This window comes from Copadichromis virginalis, linkage group LG16 (genome assembly GCF_057382275.1).
Source record: "Copadichromis virginalis isolate Kocher_CV1m ecotype Utaka linkage group LG16, C_Virginalis_male_GT1.1, whole genome shotgun sequence".
Taxonomy (NCBI): Eukaryota; Metazoa; Chordata; class Actinopteri; order Cichliformes; family Cichlidae; genus Copadichromis; species Copadichromis virginalis.
The window spans coordinates 30495295-30514753 of NC_140633.1; the positions used below are offsets into that span (position 1 = coordinate 30495295).

Below are 19459 nucleotides of genomic sequence, written 5' to 3' on the forward strand. Positions count from 1 at the left end.
TGTGTACAAGAATCATCTCTACTGAAAATAACAGTCAAAAATAATGTTTACTAGAGTTTATTTCATAAATGAAAATATTCTCAGCTTGTAAACAGCCAGTAACACTGAAATAGACAAATGTTTGTCACTGACTAATTACAAGACCTTAAAGTGTTTTCCTTTGAGGAAGCAAGAGAGAGGTAATAGTATTTAATGGAGAAATATCTCCTTAATAATGGAGGAATGAAAAAAATGCATCCCAGTCTCATGTAACCTTTCTCTAGTACAGAATAAACTGGGCCAAAAATCAAAGAAAGGACAGGTGAGGTTTCCCTGATAAAGAAACTAAAGAGCAACAAAAATGTAGATATTTAGGATTTTATTGAGTTATTGCGAAATCAACACAAAAAACAAACTTCTGACTAGGTGGGCAGCCTCTACTTGTCTACTTACCACCATGTTAGTTGCAATGGACTTAGACTGCACACACAGTCCCATTGTCAAAGAATAATGGCCTCAAATACATAACCTAGTCGTTACCACTGAATACAATATAACAAATTAATCTTTTAAATAGGTTTTGTGTATTATATGAGCGAAACGTTGAGACCAGCAAAGAGAAAAAACATTAAATAGACAACCTTAGGAGTACAGTTTCATTTCACCAGCTACCGCCACACTAGGGCCTACCTACAGACCAGCGTTCACTCCCACTGTACTAAAACTAGAGATGGACCGATCCGATATTACGTATCGGTATCGGTCCGATACTGACCTAAATTACTGGATCGGATATCGGAGAAAAATAAAAAATGTAATCCGATCCATTAAATATCACGAAAGCACCTCACAAAACTTGCAACACGCCGTAACTCACCTCAGAACGTTAGCACGTCGGAGCAGTATGCATCACGTGATAGAGCGGCTGTGGCATGCGGGACCTGTCAGTGGTCTGGATAGCATGTGGAGCTTCGCTAGCAACCCGGCATTTCATCTCCGACAAAGTTATCCCCGAGAGAAGTAAAGCAAGTGTGTAAGTCCATCTCTGAATGTTTGTAAAGCATTCCTGCGTTAAGCTTAACAAGCGACTGCCTCTTCTTGCTGCTACTTCAATCATGAAACTGCTTAATGATCAGCTGATCGGCTTTTCTGTCGCGAGTCTGTCTCTCTGGTTTGTTTTTGGCCCACTTTGCACCAGAAAGAGGAAACCAGCGGCTGAACAACAGCAGCACGTTTAAGCTTGATCAGCTGTTGTTAGAATTTATTTATTATTACTTTCTACTCGAGGATCTTTTTCTACGTAGCTGACGGCTGGTAACTGTGCAGGGGTGGATCTAGCAAAGTTTAGCCAGGGGGGCCGATAGGGCATTAACAGGGAAAAGGGGGCACAAAGACATACTTTTCTTTCTTATTCTCATTTAAAATGTCTAGCTTTTAATAAATAATTATCCGAATCTTACACACAAAGTTTTAATTTGATGTAAAATGAATAGAAGTCAATTACTGTATATAGTGACTATTAAGTCTAATATATATACCCTAGTAAGCTATAGTACTTTTTCCTTTGGGAAGGTACCATCTGTGCAGTCTGCAATTTTGTTGAAGAAAGATGTTGAATCTATTTAATATTTCTTGAAAAATAATTGATTTCTGTGCTTCTTTTTTTTTTCACACTGCATCAAATTAAGGTTGATTACGTTGATTAAGCATCATGAGGTGGAGTGTGAGGGGTGGTTCCCTATTTTTTATTTATTTTTGTTGTTGCTGGGAGTTGGAACCCTATTAGTTAGGTTGCTTAATATTTACGCTAAGTACTCTTTAAAATACCAGAATAGGGAGGATGGTGTAGGTTTAAGTTTATTAGATTGATCAGTATTGCTGAACTATGAATTTTTTTTTTTTTTGCATACAGGTATAACAGAATAGCTTTAGTGTAGTTTTTGTTTTAAACTTGAGTATGAACTTATACAAAATGCAGCAAGATATTTAAAAAAAAAAAAACAGTTTTGTTGATTAAAAAACACTATATCGGATTCATATCGGTATCGGCAGATATCCAAATTCATGATATCGGTATCGGACATAAAAAAGTGGTATCGTGCCATCTCTAACTAAAACTGGCTGCAATTTACTTAGAAAGCACTAATGAGATGTGACAAAATGGCTACATGAAAACATTTTTTAGTTATGAAGAAAATTTAAAATTTTAAAATTTTAAAATACCAGTGTCAACAAGCAGAATAAAAGATGGATACAGCTAACATTTACCATTCGTCAGTCCCATTTTAAAGCCTTGGGATTAACATTTCCCCCATCACCAGTCCAATCACTACCTTGGTTTTGAAACCAGATGTGATAAGATAGGAACAGGCCTGACTCTGACTGAGAATAGCCCAAATATCCCTTCTTTCTGAAACAGGGGATATACAAAGTTTATTTAATTTTATTCAACATGACCCAAAAATCAATGACTAAGACTCTAAGCTAAGCAGGGAAGTGTTTAGAGTCAAGTCTGAGGAGCTTTTTTCCCCACATGCATGTAAATGTCTTTTTGCAACCACAGGTATCACCTCCTGGTGGCCATTATTAAAAATAATGCAGATTTAAAGCACTTAACTATTCAGACCCAGAAGCTGCATCCAAATTTTACATGAAGGCAGCAGTGGGGAGGTTGCAATGTTAGGAATGTTCCATGAATCCAGGAGATTCTTAAGGTACTGAACATGTTAGGAAGTCTTCAGATAACTACCAAGGTGACTTCAAGGCAGAGAGAAAAGCAACATTAGCAGAAGGAGCACATGAGCCGTTTTCAGGAGCACGAGGGAGCTTGATTATTACTCGGCAATTTTTCTCCTGCAAACCTCCACCTGAGATTCAGAGAGACTGAGAAAAAGCAAAAGTACTGTAATCTGCCTTTTTTGTGACTACATTACCCATGCCCTTTCAGTGACAGATTCATGCTGTTGTCAGTAGAAAGCTAAAATAAACTATTTGCATCTGTTTGGTTATAAATCTACAAATTATAAATGGTCCTTGTTTAGATTTGACCCTGTTGTGTCCAAAAGAGTTGTGTGATGTGTGAATTCTGTGTTGTCCAACATTGTGAGTCCGGCCCTATAGTACTACATATCTGATGCAGTTAGCAACGGATTTTCAAGAAAGGCAACATATTATATCTTTATCTATGGAACGCCAGGACTGCCATAATGAATTAATTAAATACACCATTAAATAATTAATTAAATGTGGCAATAATTAATTAAAATTGGAATTAATTAAATAAATAGTTATGACACATGTAATTAATTAATTATTGACACATTTAATTAATTATTTATGTATTTCACATTTTAATTAATTATTGACACATGTAATTAATTAATTATTGACACATTTAATCAATTATTTATGTATTTCACATTTTAATTAATTATTGACACATTTAATTAATTATTGACACATTTAATTAATTATTTAATGATATATTTATTTATTTCATTTTGGCAGTCCTGACGCCTGGCTCTCGTCATGAAATAATTTTATCTGTCAGCCTCACCCATCAAACTCAGGGGGCGGGGTTAACGCTGCCCATGCAGCTTCTCTAACATTTGATTGGTTGCCGTGCAAAGTAAGTCAAAACAGGTGATCCTAGAAAATCGATTGCTTGTGTAGACTTGGGGCAGCCAGGTATCCCAGAATGCAGATCAAATCACAGGCAGCAATGGTGGTGGTGTAGTTTTAAAATACCCCGTTTTTCTGTCACCAGCTACACTTTTAACAGTGTTTTAGCCGCGAATGTCGCGCCGTATGTCTGGTCAGGTTGTCAACATAGAACATGTTTGCAAAAGTGCTCAGATGTTTTCAGAGATTTCACTAGCTCTGCTAACAGTTAGCATGCAGAGTGCACCCAGGGGGTACGTTAACCGGTTTGTTTACATATTCCACTCTCCGTGTTCCACATGTTGCATTCGCAGATTCTCATTTTCACCGAACGATCGTCTCTTTCCGCCTGGTCTTGTGTCTCTGTGCTTCTGTAACATAAAGAACGAGCTGACATTTTTCTCACGAAACCAGCGATCAGCTCAACAGACCCTCAGTTTACCTGCATGCATCCTCCTCCTCATCTGTCAGCTGTTTAACACCTGCTGCTAATTCAAGAAACACGCCTACGTTACCTGGTGATAGTCACAGTTTAACTGGGCAGCTGGTGCTCAATATAAAGCAATGTCAGCGCATTTTTCTGCACAAGATAAGTAAATATAGTGTTTTCCCCGAGCGCAGAGCTGCTGGAGCTCGTTTCCTTACAGAGCACTTTATAGGCGAACAGCTTTATCAGCGGCTGATGTCCAATCACCGGCACACAGCTTTGAAACCTCAGCTGAGTTTTAGCTCTCAGTGGTTAAACGCTGGACTTCATTCACTCAGGTTCTGTCTGTCGGGTCACGTTTACTTCGCTGTTTTATTTACAACTGAGCAAATCGGTTTGGCTGAGGTTAAAGTTACGTTTCATAACTGCATAGTTTCACAGACGTTTAATGGTTCACTGGCACATGTGTTAGACTGAACTATCATCTAAATATCATCTGTTTTTTAATAGTTATTCAACTGTATTCTAAGCACCAGCTGTCTGTTAGAATGTGATTTTTTTTCTCTCTCTGTTGGCAGAGGTATAAAAATGCGCAGGAAAATCTGACATGCATGGCAAACTTCAGCGACGATATTTAGGGAGGAATAAACACACATCAAACATAAATGAACCATTTGTCTGTCTCCATAATTGAGAGCATTTTCTCTTCTTATGTCAACACTCTCTCTCTCTCTTTTTTTTTTTTTTTGCTTTTTCGGTCATGTTATGTTTACCTGTCAAAGGCTTGTTACAAACTATGAAACACATTGTGCAGACTTCTGGATGTTAGAAGAAAACTAATACTGCTCATGAAGGAGACTAAAGGCAGGAAGGTGTCCTGTAAAACTAAACATGTTAATAGGACCTCCCTATTTATATCATAGTTTATGATATAGCACGTGTATTTCAGTAATAGCCTGCTGAGGCCACTATACGTGCTGGCCTCATATCAAATGTGAAGGCAGACTGAGTCTATGTTTGACGTTTTTTATATCTAATCTTCCTTTTCAAACATTTAAACAGCAGCGAGTCTGCAGCTGAGGGAATACAAATTCAAATTGTCGGAACAGGTTTGCTCGTTTCTTGGATTCATTTGGTGATTTATTAAATGTATAACTGTTATTCTAATCTGCTGCTGAGTCTCTTACACTTTTCTTTATGCTGTATATTTTCACGTCTCTGGAATAGTTGGCAGTTAGATAGTCAGCTGGGAAACTTTGTGTTAACTCATGGAGCTGAGGATATCGTGGATATGCTGACCTCGCTGCGTGGTGTACAGAGCGAGGTCAGCATGATTAATATTCACAATAAAAATATTAGCCGAACATCATGAAGTCTGTATGTGTTTCATAGTGTCGAACAACCTTTGTACAGTTAAAGCCAGCAGTTACTACATGACGGAAACACCAATGTTATCTCTTTTATGTGTTTATACACAGGTCACGCTGATTACTGAACAAAAACCCAAAGATCAGATGTTAAACAGATTTATTTGCTCTCTCTCCTCCTTAAACATGTTTTTAATGTTAGTTATAATTCAGAATTGGCGACTGAAACACGTAGGACACATAAGAACATCAGGAAATAAAACATCGATAAATATAACCTCAGTAAAAGAAGTCAGCGGGGGTTACTACAGCTGTGTACCGGGGCCTGCGCTTTGTCGGTGGGATTGCTTGCGAGGCGAGCGGGTCTATCCCACGCTTTGCCGTGAGACTGGGACGACATCTCCGAAATCATCGAAACACTTTTGCAAAGAGGCTGTATCTTGACAAACCGACCAGACACATGAAGATTAAACCACTACATTCTCGGCTAAAAAAATATTAAAACGGTATTTGGTAACACACAAACAGGGTTTTTCAAAGCTCAGTTCTGTTAGCTTCCACATGCCGGTTGTTGTGTGCTAGAAACAATGGCCACCAGGCCAAAGCAATGGTTTTGACTCGGTCAGCGTTAACCCCGCCCCCTGAGTTTGATGGGTGAGGCTGACAGATAAAATTATTTCATGATGAGAGCCAGGCGTCAGGACTGCCAAAATGAAATAAATAAATATATCATTAAATAATTAATTAAATGTGTCAATAATTAATTAAATGTGTCAATAATTAATTAAAATGTGAAATACATAAATAATTAATTAAATGTGTCAATAATTAATTAATTAAATGTGTCAATAATTAATTAAAATGTGAAATACATAAATAATTAATTAAATGTGTCAATAATTAATTAATTACATGTGTCATAACTATTTATTTAATTAATTAATTCCAATTTTAATTAATTATTGCCACATTTAATTAATTATTTAATGGTGTATTTAATTAATTCATTATGGCAGTCCTGGCGTTCCATATTTATCACAAATGCCATCTTGATATGTTAAATGTGAAACCAATAGCAGACTCTCTGTTTTTGCTGTTTAATCCTCATTTTATCACCGCCTTTATTCATCAAAGTGCTTTAAAGACGGAAACTGACCGGTATTGGTTTCGGACCTGGTCCCTATTGTTACGACTGTTCAAGCCGACCACTTAAAAAGTGGAGACATTACAAACTATTTGTACATCGTTTTGGTTGTGTCACTGTCTCCAGCCACAGTTTTTTACAGTGTGACTGTAGCTGAGAAAGTACGGTAGCTGAGATGTGCTTGATTCTTTGTACACAGACAGATATCTTTTGAACAAATGTTGCTGATGCACATGTGAGCTAATGTCCAGCATTTAATAAATGAATTCATGAATAGATGACACATGCACATTTAGGCAGGTTATCCTCCCCCCGATATCAAACGGAATCAACTTGTCACACCTTTCGTGTCCAAACAGAATGTGTGTATGTGTTCTGACTCTGCAGGAATTATATTAAATGAGAAAAGTTGAGAATAATTGCTTTACTTTTAGATAAAAATAAGAATTATTATGTGCATATTGTACTTTACATTGACACATAATAAAGTAGTGCTTAAGAATTCACCAGAATCCAAGAAATTAAGCATCTGTCTCTCATCACAATGCTCAAATCATAGCTAAAAATAAGACATGGTTTTACATAAATTTACATTTGATACTTTTACATCACATAACTCCATACTGAACTTTTAGAACTCTAATTATAATGAAATGGAAACATGAGACATTATGTGGCCATTAATCAAATCAATCATTCATCCATCGTTAAATGTTATCATACTAGTAACATGTATCATACTTTCCTTTTTTATCTGAATATCAGTGTCAATCTTTTAATACTATTGGCTTTTTACACCGAATCTTTGATATGCTAGCCTACACAAAAATATCATTCGCCTTCGAATTTTAGTCAGGACCCAACCGTAACAAACTGGATTTAAAATAGGAGGGATGATGAGGAATTCAATGGCCATGAAGTTCTTTAAATGCTGTGGCAGAGATGCTGATCCATACCTCGAGAACATGAGATCAAAAAGCAAAGCAGTCGTGACATTCAGCAGACAAAATAAATGTGGCGCACAAGTCTGTGTGAACTTTTTCCTACCTGCTCGAGATTTTAAAGCTACATTAACAAGCTGCACATATGAACATGCAATGCAGACAACATGACAACAATAAAAGGTGATGAAAATCAGCCCGACAATGTCATTCACTTTTGTTGAACCACAAGCAAGTTTGACAATTGACCAGTTCTCACAGTAAAGCTTGTTTATGTTGGAGCCACATAATTTAAGTGTTGACGTTAAGCTTATGACGAGAGTCTCAAAGCAGAGAGGAACAAGCCAGGACAGAGTGACTAACACCACAGTCCTTCGTACAGACATTACAGAGTGATACTCCAGTGGTCTACATATGGCCAAATATCTGTCATAAGCCATTAGGACTAAAGTAGAGTAGTCAACCTTTGCATTTGAATATATAACAAACACTTGCAAAAGGCATCCAACATATGAGATTAGATGTGTGTCAGACAACAGATCAAAGGCAAATCTGGGAAAAAACCCAGCAGTCCCATAAAGTCCATTAATACACAAGGAACACAAAAATATATACATGGGTTCATGTAGGTTTTGATCTGATATTATAGTTAAAATAAGAGATATGTTTACCATCAAAATGAGAAAATAACACAGCAAAGTGAGAGAGAAAAGTGTGACTCTGTAGTTCACAGTTGCACTGAAACCAGTCAGAGAAAACACAACTATACTAGACGTATTCATTTTGCTATCTTGATATGTAAAAACATCATTAACTATAATATTGGCACCTTTACTGTAAGTGCACTTGCTTTAGAAAGCTACAAAATTTAAGGCAGGATGTTGGAGAAGACTCCTCCTTCTACATTGCTGCCGTGTGATTTGCTGACAGTTCAAATGTTTGAATTTAATATATTTTAGGAATTCTATATTTCTATATCTATCTTTTCTACCATGATGAAATAAAAAACAATCTCATCATGTTTTTAGTCCACAATATTTTTGCAGGGTCCAACTTAACGATTTTCTCTAAGAAAGAAAATGAACATTTATTGAGAAAAAAGTCTCTTTTAGAAAAATTTTTTGTGTCATTTTATTATTACTGTAACCTTATTGCACAAGGAAACCAAACAACAGTTTGATAAATTAGATACATTCATTTTTAAACAAAGTTGTCGCATTGTTGTTTGAAAAGTGTTCCTATGACAAATGATTAAGGACCAGTTGCAGTACTAGTCTAGAGTAACCCCCTCATTTCTTTAGATTTTGTTCAGAAAATTCTAACGAGCTCTGTTTTATGATCACATTTATTCTTCAACACAGTCTGAGATAAGTATTTTTTAAAGTATTCAAAGTAGTAGCAGGAATACTTCTCCAGGCTTCTTGATAGACATTCAAAGCTCTTCTTTGGATGTTAGCTGTCTTTTGTTCTGTTTTCTGTGAAGATGATCCCACAACACTTCAATAATTATTAGGCCCAGTCCATGACTGATTTCATTGTTTGTTTGTTTTTCTATCCATGTATGCTTTTACTACATTGACCGTGTATTTGGGATCAAAATCCTCTGATACTTTTCTAGATTCCTAATTCCAAGAGGGAATGGGCAAGAGCCCCATCACCACTGACTGAAATGCAGCCCCTGTCACGGCCGAGGCCGCTTCAAAATGTGACAGGACTCAAATGCAGGACGCCGAACAGCACGTACAGTGGGGCAAAAAAGTATTTAGTCAGCCACCGATTGTGCAAGTTCCCCCACCTAAAATGATGACAGAGGTCAGTAATTTGCACCAGAGGTACACTTCAACTGTGAGAGACAGAATGTGAAAAAAAAAAAATCCATGAATCCACATGGTAGGATTTGTAAAGAATTTATTCGTAAATCAGGGTGGAAAATAAGTATTTGGTCAATAACAAAAATACAACTCAATACTTTGTAACATAACCTTTGTTGGCAATAATAGAGGTCAAACGTTTACTATAGGTCTTTACCAGGTTTGCACACACAGTAGCTGGTATTTTGGCCCATTCCTCCATGCAGATCTTCTCGAGAGCAGTGATGTTTTGGGGCTGTCGCCGAGCAACACGGACTTTCAACTCCCGCCACAGATTTTCTATGGGGTTGAGGTCTGGAGACTGGCTAGGCCACTCCAGGACTTTCAAATGCTTCTTACGCAGCCACTCCTTTGTTGCCCGGGTGGTGTGTTTTGGATCATTGTCATGTTGGAAGACCCAGCCTCATTTCATCTTCAAAGTTCTCACTGATGGAAGGAGGTTTTGGCTCAAAATCTCACGATACATGGCCCCATTCATTCTGTCCTTAACACGGATCAGTCGTCCTGTCCCCTTGGCAGAAAAACAGCCCCATAGCATGATGTTTCCACCCCCATGCTTCACAGTAGGTATGGTGTTCTTGGGATACAACTCAGTATTCTTCTTCCTCCAAACACGACGAGTTGAGTTTATACCAAAAAGTTCTACTTTGGTTTCATCTGACCACATGACATTCTCCCAATCCTCTGCTGTATCATCCATGTGCTCTCTGGCAAACTTCAGACGGGCCTGGACATGCACTGGCTTCAGCAGCGGGACACGTCTGGCACTGCGGGATTTGATTCCCTGCCGTTGTAGTGTGTTACTGATGGTGACCTTTGTTACTTTGGTCCCAGCTCTCTGCAGGTCATTCACCAGGTCCCCCCGTGTGGTTCTGGGATCTTTGCTCACCGTTCTCATGATCATTTTGACCCCACGGGATGAGATCTTGCGTGGAGCCCCAGATCGAGGGAGATTATCAGTGGTCTTGTATGTCTTCCATTTTCTGATGATTGCTCCCACAGTTGATTTTTTCACACCAAGCTGCTTGCCTATTGTAGATTCACTCTTCCCAGTCTGGTGCAGGTCTACAATACTTTTCCTGGTGTCCTTCGAAAGCTCTTTGGTGAGTTTGGAGTCTGACTGTTTGAGGCTGTGGACAGGTGTCTTTTATACAGATGATGAGTTCAAACAGGTGCCATTCATACAGGTAACGAGTGGGGGACAGAAAAGCTTCTTACAGAAGACGTTACAGGTCTGTGAGAGCCAGAGATTTTCCTTGTTTGAGGTGACCAAATACTTATTTTCCACCCTAATTTACGAATAAATTCTTTACAAATCCTACCATGTGAATTCATGGATTTTTTTTCACATTCTGTCTCTCACAGTTGAAGTGTACCTCTGGTGCAAATTACTGACCTCTGTCATCATTTTAGGTGGCTGACTAAATACTTTTTTGCCCCTGTGTGTGTGTGTGTGTGTGTGTGTGTGTGTGTGTGTGTGTGTGTGTGTGTGTGTGTGTGTGTGTGTGTGTGTGTGTGTGTGTGTGTGTGTGTGTGTGTGTGCGCGCGCACACACATACACATATACATATATATACACTGGCCAAGGCTGGCTGTGAGTTTTTGCTTTGCAGTTTCCAAAACCTCAGGTATGGGCAGCTTTCTGTACTTCTTAGGCACCTTTTTCATCACAGCTTTCTGCAACTCTGATAATTGGCTAACTTCCCTCTGTGCCACCTTGATCTAGTCTTCTCATGCTGTAGATCAGCTGGTTGGGTTCAGTGATGGTCAGCTTAGGGATTGTCTGTAGTGCTCCTTTGGGTATTGAAGATTTCATAGGTTCTACATCCTCTTCATGTAACCCTTTGCACTGGGGTTACTTGCGTAGTAGCATTTCAACAGCAGCCTGTTCTCATCTCTTATGCCTTCTTGTTCCAGTAGAAGAAGAGTATTCACATTCTTCTAGTTGTTTTTTTTTTGTCAAAGTCCCTCGGGGTCACTAGAGATAGGCCTAAGAGTCGTATGTGGATTGATTTTTATGTAGTCAGCAGTTATTTTGGTCAATTTGCACTTTACTAAGTATCTGCAAAGACAACATGCTGTCATGAGTCGCTGTGTGGCAGGCAGGAGTTGGACCCAAAATGCAGGCACTCAGGCATGAGGTTTAAACACAAAAAAACCTCAGCTTTATTTTCTGGCAGGGGAAAGTCATAAAAAGCAAACTAAATTAAACTGGAAACTCATAAACAAAACTCACAGGGAGATCCACACAGCATGAGGGACGACATGACACTGACTCAGAGAAACACAGGGTTTAAATACACTGGGAAGTAACGAGGGGAATGAGACACAGAAGGAGAGCACAGCTGGGGGAAATCACAACTAACGAGACAAGGGAGCGTAAAATGAACACACTGAGATAAGACAAGGACCTTCAAAGTAAAACAGGAAACACATAACACAGACTGAACAAAAGACACAGACTCACATGCAGGCACTACAACAGAGGGACCAGAGACGTGGGACCAGGGCAGACACAGACACTGACTGGACACGGGGATATAGCGGACAGGGGAGACAGCAACTAAGGATTACACAGAGTCAAACCATAAGAAATAACTCTAACAAAGAAACCAAAGCATAGAAATGATAAATAATATATAAACTCATAACCCTGGGTCAACGACCCAGGCATCCTAACACATGCTAACACAACGGCAGCATGATGTAAAAAAATGAATATATGCTGACCTCAGTCCAGCCTGAGCTTTATTTTCAGCAGGTAACAGAAATCAGTGATAAGGGGTCAGACTTGTAGTATTCATTTCAATCTGCACCTGTTTCATTTTCATTTTTCAGTGGAGTGCTTTTTGAACCAGTTTTCAGCTTTAACCCTATGTACTGGAAGTGATTGCTTACAGTCTGTACACACAGTGTACACACCTTGAATGTGCGGGCATTTAACCCAAGTTTTATATTTTAACTGGTAATTATGAGATAATTTATTTAGGTCAAATAATTTAACAAGTAATATTTTTATTCTGAAAGTAAATCACCTGACCGCAAACTATTGTTCTTCTGTGAAATGAAAGTACATAGTAAATGTGTCAAAGATGTGTGTGCTTGTGTGTATGTGACATCTTTGTGAAATTAAAGTTTAGGAACTTACAGTCACAATGATGAAATACAAGTGCCATAATTACAAATTTCCAGCATGACCTCCATTGGGTCCCTTGCTGGAAAACAGTAGGCCTCAGGGAAAATGGTTAGAGCCAGCTAATTATGATCCAGTGGTCAAGGTCTGTTGGCCTCATGGGATAGCTGTCAAAACACAAACAGTAACTTTTTACCTGTTGAGACCAATGTTGGATAAGAGTTAAACTTTATTAATGAGCTCTTCAGAGGATTCTAGTGTTGCTCTTCCCAAGGAATAACAGCAATTATGTTATGAGAGGTCAACAGGTCATTAACTTCATTCCCCTTAGAGAGCAATTAAGAGAGCAACACCACTCTGGAGAGCCACACAAACAAGCCCTTTAGCCACTATACCACAGCATCAACTGAAACCTTAAACTTTTCAATAAGGTATTTTCTATTTCATGTCAGTGCCATATATGTTATCCACAGTTTTTGAAAAAAGTGACAACTATTGTATTTGAACCCTGACTTTCCCCAAACCAAACCAATTTGTTTTAAATAATTAATCATGTATTTTAAATGAAGAATTTAATAGCCCGTCAGTAGTCTTTAAACATAAGGTTTGACTGTGCTAAGGAAAATATATTATTTGAACTTGGTAGTAATTATTTGGTCATTTAAAATGAGCCTGTGTTACCATGGTGCAATGCACTCTCACATCAGTTTGTGAAGTAGTCATGGCCTTTTCATCTGTTGATTTGTCTTTTTGGATGTAAATTTAACGATTTCTTCATGCTCCTGAAAACAATTCTTAATCTGTCCAGTCATATAACTATGGATTCACGTCCACGTGCACATATCAGTATTTTCCTACCCTCACCCCAACTGGTTGCAGTAGATGGTTGTCCCTCCCTGAGCCTGGTTCCTTCATGTTAAAGGGGAATTTTTCCTTTCCACTGTTGCCAAAGCGCTTGCTCATAGGGGGTCATATAATTGTTGGGGTTATCTCTATTGTATCATTGTAGGGTCTACCTTACAATATAAAGTGCCTTGAGGTGACTGTTGTTATTTGACGCTGCATAAATAGAAGTGAATTGAATTTTAAAAAGCAAAACTTGTGGAAGTTGTTTCATGGAATGAAATTGATATTTTACTGCTCACACCAGAGACCCAAGTTTGAGTCATACGTGTCACAGATTTTCACGCATAATTTGTCCGTCCATTCAGCTCTTTCTGCTTATCTAGCTCAGGGTCTGGGTGGGAGCAGTAGTCTTTTCTGTTCAAATACAGAAAACACACAGACACATCCAAATTTGCACCTAGAGCAAATTTAAAGTCACTAGTTAACCTAGAATGTATGTCTTACATCTGTGGAATACAGCTTGAGTTTATGCATTGTATGTCTGTGAAGGTTCTCAGTCATCCAGGTCATCGTAGTCTAAGGAGCTTGCAAAGAAAAGCGTCTGGACTTCTTTAAGTTGCTAGATGACGTCTTACCTCTCATCTGAGAAGCTTCTTCAGTTCTAAGGTCAAATGGGGGAGAGTCCCAGATTTAAACCCAGTGGGAGTATCCCCCCAAAGAGATATTCTATTCTATTCTATTCTATTCTATTCAAAAGGACCCCTATCCTCTAATCCAGGGGTAGGCAACTCCAGGCCTCAAGTGCCGGTGTCCTGCAGGTTTTAGATCGCACAATGGGTTAACACACCTGAATCAAATGATTAGTTCCTTACCAGGCCTCTGGAGAACTTCAAGAAATGCTGAGGAGTCATTTAGCCCTTTAAATCAGCTGTGATGGATCATGGACACATCTAAAACCTCCAGGACACCGGCACTCGAGGCCTGGAGTTGCCTACCCCTGCTCTAATCACATGAGCCAAGGTGTGAAAACGGGTGTGGGTCCCAATCAGCCAGAATTTCGGGTGAGCTCATTGTGAAACCTGACCCCACCTTATCATGTGATTTCCTGAGGTCAGATGGCCCAGGATGTTAGTGGGCGTTAAGGTGTCTGGGGAGGGAACTCAAAACTGGATTATACAGTGGGGCAAAAAAGTATTTAGTCAGCCACCGATTGTGCAAGTTCCCCCACCTAAAATGATGACAGAGGTCAGTAATTTGCACCAGAGGTACACTTCAACTGTGAGAGACAGAATGTGAAAAAAAAATCCATGAATCCACATGGTAGGATTTGTAAAGAATTTATTCGTAAATCAGGGTGGAAAATAAGTATTTGGTCAATAACAAAAATACAACTCAATACTTTGTAACATAACCTTTGTTGGCAATAACAGAGGTCAAACGTTTACTATAGGTCTTTACCAGGTTTGCACACACAGTAGCTGGTATTTTGGCCCATTCCTCCATGCAGATCTTCTCGAGAGCAGTGATGTTTTGGGGCTGTCGCCGAGCAACACGGACTTTCAACTCCCGCCACAGATTTTCTATGGGGTTGAGGTCTGGAGACTGGCTAGGCCACTCCAGGACTTTCAAATGCTTCTTACGGAGCCACTCCTTTGTTGCCCGGGCGGTGTGTTTTGGATCATTGTCATGTTGGAAGACCCAGCCTCGTTTCATCTTCAAAGTTCTCACTGATGGAAGGAGGTTTTGGCTCAAAATCTCACGATACATGGCCCCATTCATTCTGTCCTTAACACGGATCAGTCGTCCTGTCCCCTTGGCAGAAAAACAGCCCCATAGCATGATGTTTCCACCCCCATGCTTCACAGTAGGTATGGTGTTCTTGGGATGCAACTCAGTATTCTTCGTCCTCCAAACACGACGAGTTGAGTTTATACCAAAAAGTTCTACTTTGGTTTCATCTGACCACATGACATTCTCCCAATCCTCTGCTGTATCATCCATGTGCTCTCTGGCAAACTTCAGACGGGCCTGGACATGCACTGGCTTCAGCAGCGGAACACGTCTGGCACTGCGGGATTTGATTCCCTGCCGTTGTAGTGTGTTACTGATGGTGACCTTTGTTACTTTGGTCCCAGCTCTCTGCAGGTCATTCACCAGGTCCCCCCGTGTGGTTCTGGGATCTTTGCTCACCGTTCTCATGATCATTTTGACCCCACGGGGTGAGATCTTGCGTGGAGCCCCAGATCGAGGGAGATTATCAGTGGTCTTGTATGTCTTCCATTTTCTGATGATTGCTCCCACAGTTGATTTTTTCACACCAAGCTGCTTGCCTATTGTAGATTCACTCTTCCCAGTCTGGTGCAGGTCTACAATACTTTTCCTGGTGTCCTTCGAAAGCTCTTTGGTCTTGGCCATGGCGGAGTTTGGAGTCTGACTGTTTGAGGCTGTGGACAGGTGTCTTTTAAATCAAATCAAATCAAATCACTTTTATTGTCACGTCACATGTGCAGGTACATTGGTACAGCACATGTGAGTGAAATTCTTGTGTGCGAGCTTCACAAGCAACAGAGTTGTGCAAAATACAATAATGTAAACAAGCAAAATACAAGAATGGCTACATCTGAAACTAATAAATATATGTACAATATATAATAGTATATGCATTTCTGGATGTGTATACTAAATATTTTTCTACGTGTGTGTGTGTGTGTGTGTGTGTGTGTGTGTGTGTGTGTGTGTGTGTGTGTGTACACATATTTTACACATATGCCGTTAACCCAAAGCGTATATAAATCTCTGGTGACATACTCTTTGAGGGAGACAGTCGACAGACAGTCTTCTTTTTACTGTGACACTAATTTCTACAAATGTAATGTTCTCTTGTTGGAAGTGTGAAATGACACCTTAAAAAGGTAAACTATTTTATTATGGATAATGTGTCAGTGGTTACTGTTTTTACTCTCTCAGGTTTAAGTGGTATAGCAAACTACAAGATCACTATCTTTATTTTTACTTTACTGTGTTACTGTGTGATTTGGCTGGTAAATTTGACGATAATTGTGACAGTCATTGTGGATAAAAGCCTTCATGAACCCATGTACATCTTCCTCTGCAATCTGTGCTTCAATGGACTCTATGGGACAGCTGCATTTTATCCCAAGTTTCTCTACGATCTTCTGTCCACCACTCATGTCATCTCTTATGCAGGATGCCTTTTACAGGGTTTAATGGTGCACTCTTCAATTTGTACGGACTTCTCTCTTCTAGCTCTCATGGCATATGACAGATACGTGGCTATATGTCGACCTCTTGTGTACCACTCTCTGATGACTACACAAAGAGTTTGTATCTTTGTATTTTTTGCTTGGATTACTCCCTTTTACCTGATATTAATGAGTACAATAACAACAGCAACATCGAGGTTATGTGGCTCACACATACCAAGAATTTACTGTATAAACTGGTTAATTTCTAATCTAGCTTGCTCTGCCTCTGTAGCTACAATTATTATTCCTGCTTTTAATTACACCTTTTATTTTGGTCATGCCGTTTTTGTTTTCTGGTCTTATGTACATTTGATCAAAACGTGTCAGTCATCCAAAGAAAACTGGAACAAATTCATGCAGACATGTGTACCACATTTATTCTCTTTAGCAGTCGTTGTTGTGTCTTTTCTTTTTGATATGTTATACATGCGATTTGGCTCAAAGGAAATACCACAAAGTTTTGAGAATTTCATGGCAATGGAGATTCTCTTCATTCCACCAATTATTAATCCCCTCATGTATGGATTCAAACTGACACAAATTAGAAACAGAGTTTTGAATTTTATATGTGGTAAAAGTTCAGCTTTTATATTAAAGTCATGAGTGTGTCTGTTTATATTTGTACATATTTAATTCAAGAGAAATGTGAACTACATTGTTAATTAATAGACACTGTGACATATGCATATTATTTCTAGGTTGTCTTCATTAATTGAAATATAAGCATCAGACCTCCCTTTGGGTTTGAACATATAAACTAAACACATTTCCTGTACATTCATTTATTTACACTTTTTTCTTTTCTAATAAAATAATGAGTTTTATTTAGTTACATCTTACTTTGAAGTCCAGCTTCTTTTTCTGGTTGACTGAGATGTTTTCTTTCACCTATAGTTATACATACCTACCTTTGGTCCAGAATTGCATTGTCGGGTAATTACTGAAAATCTCAGCCACTAATTTATTTACTAAAATAATAGTGTTGTTTTTTTCTTTCAGTCTCTTTTTGAGCTTGATGGTTCACTTCACACCTGGGGTTCACTGTTCAGGGTTGCCACCACAACAGGCCCTTACAACTGTACAGGCCACAGATCAGTACATGTTCCTTACCTCAGCAACAGAGGTGAGAAACACAATCCATTCAGGCTTAATGACCCCAGCCACACTTGTGATGCTGCTGAAGCTCTGTCAAGTTAAAAACCTTCCTGAACTAGGCCTCTCCATACCTTAAGTCTGAAAATAGTCTTTTTCTTTACATATAAAATTAAGTAATAATTGGATTTATATAGCGCTTTCAAGGCACCCAAAGCGCTTTACAATTCCACTATTCATTCACTCTCACATTCACACACTGGTGGAGGCAAGCTACAGCCACAGCTCCCCTGGGGCAGACAGAAGTGAGGCTGCCATATCGCGCCATCGGCCCCTCTGGCCATCACCAGTAGTTAGTTGATCAATCATTTGTATGAATTGTGAAAAGGATTAATGAACTGGCACCAACAGTTGAAAGCAACTAACTGGAACCGAGTGTTATTGATTTTTAACCCAGTGAGTTGTCTTTATTAAAACAGAATGACACACTTTATTCGAGGAGTGTACAGACTTGCTTTAGCTTTTGAATTAAAATAAAAAGGCTAAATAGTATTAAACACCGAGATAAAAATCAATATAAAGCAGCTAAGCATACATTGTGGGGGTATTAAAACTAGAGATGGACCGATCCGATATTACGTATCGGTATCGGTCAGATACTGACATAAATGACTGGATCGGATATTGGAGGGAAATAAAAAATATAATCCGATCCATTAAATATCAAAAAAGCACCTCACAAAACTTGCGACACACCGTAACTCGGCTCATAACTGTAGCACGTTGGAGCAGTGTGCTCACATGATAGAGCAGCTGTGTGTATTTGTAGCTGCCCTACCAAACCAGCATTTCATCTCCGAGGAAGTTATCCCAGAGAGAAGTAAAGCAAGTGTGTAAGTTCGTCTCTGAATGTTTGTAAAGCATTCCCACGTTAAGCTTAACAACCGATATATGGAGCGACTGCCTCTTCTCTCTCCCTCCCTCTCCTGCTGCTACTTCAATCACGAAACTGATTAATGATCAGCTGATCGGCTTTTCTGTCGCGAGTCCGTCTGTCTTTGTTTTTGGCCCACTTTGCACCAGAAAGAGGAAACCAGCGGCTGAACAACAGCAGCACGTTTAAGCTTGATAAGCTGTTGTTAGAATTTATTTAATATTACTTTCTATACCAAGATCCTTTTCTACATAGCTGACAGCTGGTAACTGCGCAGGGGCGGATCTAGCAAAGTTTAGCCAGGGGGGCCAATACGGCATGAACAGGGAAAAGGGGGACACAAAGACATATTTTTCTTTCTTATTCTCATTTAAAATGTCTAGCTTTTAATAAATAATTATCTGAATCTTAAACCAAAGTTTTAATCTGATGTAAAATGTATAGAAGTCCATTACTGTATATAGTAACTGTTAAGTCTAATATACCCTAGTGAGCTAGTACTTTTTCCTTTGGGAAGACACCATCTGTGCAGTCTGCAAGTCTGCAAAGATGTTGAATCTATTTAATTATTCTTGAAAAGTAATTTAATTCTGTGCATTTTTTTTCACACTGCATCAAATTAAAGTTGATTACGTCGATTAAGCATCATGAGGGTGGGCCCCTTTTTTTTTTTTGCTGGGAGTTTGCAACCCTATTAGTTAGGTTGCTTAATATTTCTGCTAAGTACTCTGTAAAATACCAGAATAGGAAGGATGGAGTAGGTTTAAGTTTATTAGATTGATATTGCTGAACTATGAAA

General features: G+C 38.9%; 2 protein-coding genes across 2 annotated transcripts; one reads left to right on the forward strand and one right to left on the reverse strand.

The window, feature by feature from the left end:
* Positions 1–7358: 7358 nt before the first annotated feature.
* On the reverse strand, positions 7359–8300 carry LOC146691071 (olfactory receptor 6N1-like). The gene has a single exon (XM_085435105.1). It carries the CDS (start codon positions 8298–8300, stop codon positions 7359–7361), a length of 942 nt encoding a protein of 313 aa, XP_085291231.1.
* Positions 8301–16295: 7995 nt separating this feature from the next.
* On the forward strand, positions 16296–17237 carry LOC146691072 (olfactory receptor 6C4-like). Its single transcript, XM_085435311.1, has one exon. The coding sequence runs from the start codon at positions 16296–16298 to the stop codon at positions 17235–17237; it is 942 nt and encodes a 313-aa protein (XP_085291437.1).
* Positions 17238–19459: the final 2222 nt, after the last annotated feature.

What these genes read in the sequence shown, in the direction of transcription:
- LOC146691072 (XM_085435311.1), top strand. Translation starts at nt 16,296, where the DNA reads ATGGATAATGTGTCAGTGGTTACTGTTTTTACTCTCTCAGGTTTAAGT.
- LOC146691071 (XM_085435105.1), bottom strand. Translation starts at nt 8,300, where the DNA reads ATGAATACGTCTAGTATAGTTGTGTTTTCTCTGACTGGTTTCAGTGCA.